The sequence below is a fragment of the Sipha flava genome, unplaced genomic scaffold (assembly GCF_003268045.1).
Source record: "Sipha flava isolate LNK unplaced genomic scaffold, YSA_version1 32_pilon_pilon, whole genome shotgun sequence".
NCBI classification, from domain to species: domain Eukaryota; kingdom Metazoa; phylum Arthropoda; class Insecta; order Hemiptera; family Aphididae; genus Sipha; species Sipha flava.
The window spans coordinates 3,083,166-3,092,348 of record NW_020273018.1 but is presented as its reverse complement, the minus strand read 5'-3'; the positions used below and the strand labels follow the sequence as shown (position 1 = coordinate 3,092,348).

Sequence of the window (9,183 nt, the reverse complement as noted above, 5' to 3'; positions counted from 1 at the left end):
ATGGTAATTTTTTAGTAAAAAATCTTAGGATATCTACTTAAATTTTTAATTATTGAGCAAAAAATATAATCGTTGTAGGTACTTCGAGTGTACTGTACACTGTACACAGTATATACTTTATATCGTCGGCCTTTGCTATAGTAGTTAGTTGACAAAAACTTGTATTCGAAGAAAGATAATAAGGCGATAACCAATAATACGGCTCACCTGACATCACGAAACGATAATACAATTCTAAGAATTACGTAGTTCACGGTTTACTGCGAAAGTTCAAATAATATTTTGCTAATGAATAGTACTTATTTTCTGGTATAAGATGAAATATACATTATTCAATTTTCAAAGAATTTTTAAAATATTTCGTCATTCGTCAACAATATTTTGCAATACTTCAGTAATAAATAGAACTACAAAAAAATTGGGGGGGGTTTAATCCCCAGGACACCACCCCTAAATACGCCACTGGTGGTGTATAAAACTTTTGCCTCCTTTTTTGAAAACTGAAATCCATGCCTTAATAAAATAAAATCTTATATGCACTTTCTTCAGGGACGTATTTAAGGGGAATTGAGTGGGTATGATTGCCCCGTGTGGTAAATTCTTTTGGAATTATAATCTATCATTCGTTTTCATTCGTCAATCAAATTTTTTTAATATTTTAAAATTTTACATAGTGACCACACTTTGATTTTTATTTACATATTATTATCAAATGCTGACCGCATAAAATTCATAGATAATAAATATTATCTTTATTGAAAAATTATATAAAACGTGTGTTGAATTGGCAATAAAACTTCACCTGGAGCGTCAAAACTCTAAAACTCTGATTTTCATCATTACTCTAGTATTTATTTTTATACTATCGATAGATAAATTAAACCGAGATGCCTGAAGGCCTAAAATCTCAATTTAACTTTCTTTTAACATTCTAGGTCTTAGGTTCGGCATTTTCTATGGAGCACTAATGCCCATATTTTTTTAATGTACAAAAAACTTTCTCTTGTTCTCTCTACTCTATATACCATATTTGAAAGTTTACATTTGATAGATAACATTTATCTCGTTTAAATAAAACATGAATTAGTTGCTAATATTAAATACACTCATCTATTTACAACAAATAAATGTAATCATCTATCCATTTTACTATGTAAATAATTAAAAATGACTTTATAGTTAACGAAATTATTATTATTATCGTTACTTCGCAAAAAGTTGACTGTCATTATAATAAATATATTGCCGTTTAATAATTTCATGGAATGCAAAATCAGACAGTTTACTCCATGATATATTATTATATTCTCCATGTCGTATCAAACCAAAACAAAATTGTCAAAAAAATTGTTGATCCGAAATTCCACTTGTTTTGTTTTTTTTTTTTTATTAATTTTTCAAATTTTTGAGTTTATCGTGTATTCAAAATTAATTTTGTACTCTTTATTTGTTTATCAAGATTTATGGATGTTTTTTTAATTGCGGCCATTCTATGATCTGTGTCTTTAATCTGTTGACTAAAAATTAATCAAATGATAAACAGTTAAATATAATAATATTGTTATTAAAGGTAAACTATTATGTACTTTTAAATTATTTTATTAATGATTTGAGTTAAATTAGATGGTAAATAATTTAATATTATGAATGTAAAAATTCTTATCATGTGAACCGTAAAACATATTCATGATAACCTGGTAAGTTAAATTGTATTACATGAATATTGTAGCTGTACCTAGTTCTTCAACTTACATTGATATGATATTTTGTATAGGTTTACCATAAAAAAATCTCAATGAACAACAAAGAAATAAATTCCTGACAAATACAGTACAAGGTAAAAATAAATATTGATTTTATATCTTATCACTAATTTATGAATAATTAAAATATTACAAAAATAACATTCATTGTCGTCAATAGACATGATCTTAATTTATTTTCTTTTTTTTTTGTGTACAAGCGATAGTTATAATTAGGTTTTTAATATAAATTGATACTATGTTATTTTATAGAGTATTTTTGAATTGGTATAGTTACTTATATTTACTCTGTACTATGTGCTAATGCTATAATGTTTTTTTTTTAATAAATTTATAATAATGACTAATAAATTATATAATTAAACAAAAAGTTAGGTTATCATTAAAATCATATTTAAATATTACAAAGATTATACATATGAAAATATTAAGAACCAAGTACCTATTAATTGTAATCATGTCAAATGATTATATACTTTTATTTATAATTACTATAGGTATTAGTTATAAACTCATTACTGTCATTTATAATATAAAACAATTGATATAATGAAGAATTATAGGACAGAAAAAAATCTTAGTTATTCAATTAAACACTTGTCAACACTTTGTATTTTCATTATACATCATCTTACTATTATGTATTATGCTATTTTAAGCAGTTATATACATTTATCTATAGTATTTTTAACAAAATTGTGTATGATTTTATTTAGGTAATAGCTGTATGAGTAACAATAAGGACGAGGCAGTTACTACCATTATGTATGATCCAGGAATTCGACAGGATCAAAATCCAGTAACTGGTCAGTTGTATGCTACAATTGTCAAAAAAGATGATAAAGCATCTTCAGTCGATTTTCCATTTTACAATGTTAATATGGTACAGAAAGTTCCTGTATCGGGTAATATAGCTGTTCTTGCTGCAGCTTCTGCAAATGGAGTAACTCAAACAGATAAGACTTCTTACCGATTTGATGTAACTGCACCTTTTAATTACAATTATGCATTAGTAAATCAAATGTCTCTATCATCGGCTGGTGCAGCATTTAAATGTGATGTTTGTGGTGCTGGATTTGCACATGCAACAATGCTTGATCATCATAAAAAGTCAGCTCATCCACAAGAACCACCATCATTTACATGTTCTACTTGTGGTTCTTGTTTTCCTCAAGTAAGAGATATGAAAGTTCACCGATCTACTGTGCATAAGCAATGCTTTTCTTGCGGTGCTGATGTTGCTTCACAGACCGTAAAAGGTAAGAAGTCTAGATTTATTAAATGTGTAAGCTGTAGTGGTGGAAATTGTTCTAACTATACACCTCAAGAAAATGAAATGGAACCTAGTGATCATAATTTATCACCTGAGCAAACTGCTATTATGAAGGGTTATTATCCAGTTAAAAAAAGAGGTATGGCAACAGTTACAAAATGTTATAAATGTAATGGTTCTGGTATTATTTTTTTAGTAAATGGCAATCATGCTAATGTAAATATGAAAAATGATTCTATTAATCATTCGAATACTCCTAATAAACCTTTTCATTGTAACATATGTGGAGGAAGTTTTTCACGTTACTCATCATTATGGAGTCATAAACGTCTACATACTGGTGATAAACCATATAAATGTGATATATGTGGTTTGTCATTTGCAAAAGCAGCTTATTTAAAAAATCATGGCCGAGTACATACTGGGGAAAAACCATTTAAATGTGGTGTTTGTGGAATGCAATTTTCTCAATCTCCTCATCTAAAAAATCATGAACGCATACATAGTGGAGAACGGCCTTATCAATGTGAAGTATGCGATAAAACATTTGCTCGACATTCTACTTTATGGAACCATCGACGTATTCATACAGGAGAAAAACCTTATCGTTGTGATACATGTGGGTCAGCATTTAATCAAGCTACACATTTGAAAAACCATGCTAAAGTACATACTGGTGAAAAACCTCATCGCTGTGATATTTGTGGAGTTGGTTTTAGTGATCGATTTGCGCTAAAGCGGCATAGAAATATTCATGAGAAGTATGCTAGACAGCAAAGTGATGCAGCTGCTGCACAAACTGTTACACCTCCATCTCAAGAATTAGAGTCCATAAGTGGACAAACTCAAATAGAGGAATGTATATATAGTGCTGATTACGTAGAAAAGTATGACTCAGCTAATAATATTCCTACTGACATTGTAGAAGTTAAAGTTGATCAACAAAATCAAAGAGAACATGATGCTCAGCAACAACAAATTGATGATTGTATTTATAAATAATGGTAAGTATTACCTTTTCATGGTTCAGTTAAATATTTTATGTATTTTCTTAAATTTAAACCTAACTGAATTATCAGTAAATGTCCCATATTAAAACCATTTTTCCAAATCTTTATATAAAATCCATTAAATTAAATAAAATGTATTGAAAAACACTATTATATAAATCTAAGCATAAATTGATATAAAATAAATAACTATTAAATGTTTTATATAATTGTTATTTATATAAAAAACAATTGTAATAAATATCATCCTTAATATCAAGATTGGAAAAAAATTGTTATTTGTTAAATCGATAAATATTCAACATAAATAATTAAAAAAAAGACAAAACTCTTAGATCAAAAGGACTTTTTTCTTTATTAGTAATACATATGTATGAGAAACATTTTATTACATTTTCATAAGTATTTTCAAATCAAAATGAATTTATCAGCATTTTAAAAATGAAGCTGAGAAAATATGAATATTTCAATTTTCTATCAATGGCTCAAAAAAAATCTTATAATAATTATATCATGGATAATAAACTGTGAAATAATTATATCAATGTTCGTTGTAAATTCAGTGAAAATTTAATGTGTCGACAATTATTATTTTTTGAATTATTAGAAAAACAAAAATTTGATTTTGTTGAAAAAAGTTATGCTTTAATTGTTGTCTTTTTATAATTTGTTGTTAGTTTTTCTCAATTATTAAGAAAACTATTGTAAAATTTGTTATATTATCTCCTTCAAAGTTTCAAATAGAAAATATTTCCCATCAGAAATCTCTTATGATGAGGATGATCGGATCAATTACATTGATTGAAATTTTGTACAAGCACAAATAAAACACATGATTATTCAATTTTTTCACTCAGAATCTAAAATACAGCCCAAATCTTCTTTTATTATATTTGCATTCCAATGTTGAGGCATAAGACATAGTATTAATATCTGATTATCAATAATTAATTTTATCAAAATAAATATTTGAAACTCTTGTTAAATAATAAATGTCATCATTTCTCAGAATTAATAATTATTTATATAAGATACAGTAAAATTATTTAAATTTTAAGGCATTTAAATAAGTTAACAAGTGAACTACTCTAATCTATTAATTTACAATTATTTATAATAACACTGTTGTTTAAAATAATAAAATGGCTTTGAATAATTTACAGTTAAATCTTTTAATATTTTTATAATTTAGGTATTTTTCTTGTGTATAATTTGTTACATAATGTTAAATTTATGAATTTAAAAATGTTTATTCAAATTTTAGTATGATACAAGTTCATTGAATGAAGAATCTTATAGCAATAAGAAAATCAGATAAAAATATGATCATATTTATGGGTTCAAGTATTATTATCATGAAACTCGAAGAACATTTTAGAATCCAGGAATGATAAAATAATATACGGTGCTATAGATAGTTGTATTAAATATTAATTTATAAGGTTTGAAGATAATTTAAAAAAACAAGCTAATTTTATGAATATAATTGTAAAATGTGTTGTAATTTTTAACTGATAATTATTTTATTATTTTTCATGTATATTCATGAGCGTACTATTTTAAATATATTATATTTACCCATGAAAAAGGTTAGGTTAGGTTATGATTTTCATAAAATATTTTTATTTTTATCATTTTCATTATTGTAAATATTAATAATTATAAGTAATAGGTACTTCCTCAAAATGTAAATATAAAATATTGTATATAAGATGTTTTATAATGACATTGTACATCATTAAATTATTATTTAACTATTTAAATCGGATTGGATGTATATTAGTTCATAAATTATTTGAAATATTAATTACTGTATAATTATATATTTTTTTTTTTATATCAAATTTGAGTGATTAAATTTAAATATTAAAAACATTATTTTTAAAATCTTTAAAATGAATGTTTACCATTTTTAATTTTCATCACTTTAACCTAATTACAAAATTTAAATAGATATTAGATCATATACTTATTTGTTCTTTATTTCTCATAATATTAACACATAACAATAATTATAATTTTATTATTATGAATCTAAAAAATATAGGTTACGGCAATTCTGTAAAAAAAAAAAATAAAAAATTATTAAACAATAAGGTAAGGTATAAATAAAATATTCAAACTTTTTATAAATAATTATTATATACTTATAATTATGAGGAGTTATTATGATCTAATATCTAGTAATAATTTACTGTATAAAAAAAAATTTCAATTGTTTATTTTGTTAGTATATTTTTATTATTACAATAATTGTATTAAAATATTTACTGGTACTATATTACATTGTTATCTCATATATGTGTGTGTATATACATATGTCTGTATAAAAATATTTGTAAATTTTTATTATAATGTAATTTTAATGGTTTATAAATGATATTAAGTTTAAGTATAGGAAAACTTTCTGCGCAAATTATTTTTATAAATACATATTATTCAATCTTTACATACATATTGATGATTATTTTTATTTCATTTGTTCTAACTTATTTAAAATCAATTTAAGGCAGGACCTACTCTACTAAGACTGAAGTTTGTAATCCTGCACATGTGTTTCTTCGTGGAGAGGTAGTTAGGATTCATCTTCTAAAAAATGAAACCATTGATAAAGATCTTATAAGTTATCTCAATAAAACATTTAAAAAAGAAAATGTATCGAGTATTTTTGAACTATTTAATTTTATTTGGTAAAATTAAATATTAAGTAAATTGACTTGGCAATTCAATTTTATATTTTTTTTTCAATTTTTCAATTCTTTGAATCCAAAATACTCAATCAATTGTGTTCAAGGGCAATTTAATACCATGAAAATTAATCTCCAGAAGATGCCACACTAATGTAAAACATGTATGACTGAGAAAATATAATAATGATTATTCTTTGAATTTCAGTTCGATTGGAATAGATCAAAGAATATTTATAATTCAATTTTATTATTCTAATCAAGTTTGAATACTCAAAATATCATTTAATTTACTTAAAAGTTAATATTCTTAATAAATCATTTAATGTATGACTATTTAGAAACAAATACCATTGACATAAATAAAAAATCAAGTCCTCTCTTATGTGTACAATCTTGAATTTGTTTAAAAATATGGTTAATATCTCCTATTCGTCAAACAAATAATGAGACTGTAAGAAATCTATAAAACAGAATTAAATTGATAAAAATTACAAAATTGAAATATAATATATACATTTTTTGTAAAAAACATATTTATATTTACAAGTGACATACTCAGAAACTACATTTGATGTATCTTCGATTAAATTTTGACGAATTGATGAATGATCCCATAACAAATACTCTGTACACCGCATATATTCAAATTCAATGACGATTTTTATTTAATAACTTGTCTAGGAGTTGACATTGCGAAGGTACTAAGTGTATTGAAAAAGATAACTTACTCATTTTTTTTTTTTTTATTAGTTTTTCTTTTTGAAATAAATTTCGATACATTAAACGATACTAAATAAGTAATTACAATGCCAATATAATCAATAGAATCCAATAATAATACTAACAATAAAAATTACACACTGAATATGACTAGCATATAATCATATATTTACATATATTTAAAATTAAGTTTATAAGAAAAATCTGCCAATAAAGGTACAGATGCTTTATTTTTTATGTAGAATATTTTTTAGATGTTAGTTAACTATATTATAGGTATTAGGAACTTCTATTACATTTAAATAAGTAAACTCACATGCTTAAGTAGTAATAAAATCAATAGCTTACCTTTCTGTACGGGTGGACCACCGATTTTTAAACAGTGGCGCCAAGCTCTAAAAAAAAGTACTATTGTCAAATTTATTTTCAGAAGGTACTGCCCACCAAAAATGTCACTTATCAGTGTAGTAATAAATAAATAATAGGTTATAATAGTTAGGTACATAGTAAAAGTATTCTGTTGTTAAAAATGTGATGGTTATTATTATACTATTATAATATTACTTTATACGTACTTTAATTATCTACGTTATATGAACAGCCTCAAAGTCCTAATGACTATTTGGGACTAAGCTCCTAGGACCACCCACCCCATTTAAGCAATTGTTTTAAAAACAATAGTTTTTAACTTAATATTTACTTACTGATGGTACGCTTCACTTTACCTTTTATAAATGTTTAGTAGCCATAGGTAAAAATTTAACTCCCGTGTTTTTCATCGAACGGACAAATGATAAGTTTTAATTATACATAAAGTACAAGTATTAGAAATATTTGAGATATAGAACATATTATATGTTTTGTATTTCATAAATATCACACATTTTTTTTTTATGATTAATATGTAAATCACATAGGTGGTTTGGTTTACTTGCTGGAAGTGGTAAATATTTATAATAATATTATCCTCAGGCCCAGATATTTATAGTTAAAATGGGCCCCATTAAGGTACCAAAAATTTAAAGAAATAAATAATTTTTTTTAAATTGTGTAGATATGTAACAGATGAAAAACATTTAAAAACATTATAATTATTACACAGAATATATTTAAAATGTCCATAAGTTATTTTTATATTTAACCAAAATAATTATTAAATACCTACTTCATACAAATAATTTATATATTATGAATAATACACATCATTAAGTACCTACTCTTATTTAAAATATTTATTTCTTAATCATAGGCTTGCGCAGATTCCTGTTTCCGATGTGGCTTTTATTTTTTATGATCATTCACCCCCTTAAAAAAAATAGATATACAAAACATAAGTAGGAATAAAATTTATTAGAAAAACTGATGTATAATTGATTATCAATGAACGCCAGTCCCGGCAATTTTAATTTTTTGTAATATGATAAAATTGATGAAAAAAAAATTTGATTTTCCCAAAAAAAAAAAAAGAATTAGTAGCTCTTTTTACCTAAGTACTTAGTACCTACCTAAAAAATTCTCAGGTGTGGCTGTAGCCTTTAAGCCACACCTGTGCGCACGCCTAAGTTCTTAATTTATCACGAGCAAAAGTCAATATAGTTTCATTAAAATCAATCGATGGTAACAAATCATGTTCAGACGATAATATTTTAAATGATTTTAAGGATTCTTGAGTCTGATTAGTTCAATACTTATTTTTTATGCGTGCTAACTTTGAAAATGCCCGTTCA

At 24.7% G+C, this 9,183-nt stretch overlaps 1 protein-coding gene across 1 annotated transcript; it reads left to right on the top strand.

Annotated features, from left to right (window-relative positions):
• The first annotated feature begins 1,421 nt into the window (after positions 1-1,421).
• LOC112686920 (zinc finger protein 436-like) lies at positions 1,422-5,509 on the top strand. Its single transcript, XM_025559414.1, has 4 exons — positions 1,422-1,697; positions 1,775-1,837; positions 2,480-4,040; positions 5,311-5,509. The coding sequence occupies exon 3, from the start codon at positions 2,491-2,493 to the stop codon at positions 4,036-4,038; it is 1,548 nt and encodes a 515-aa protein (XP_025415199.1). The 5' UTR covers positions 1,422-1,697; positions 1,775-1,837; positions 2,480-2,490; the 3' UTR covers positions 4,039-4,040; positions 5,311-5,509.
• The last annotated feature ends 3,674 nt before the right edge of the window (positions 5,510-9,183 follow it).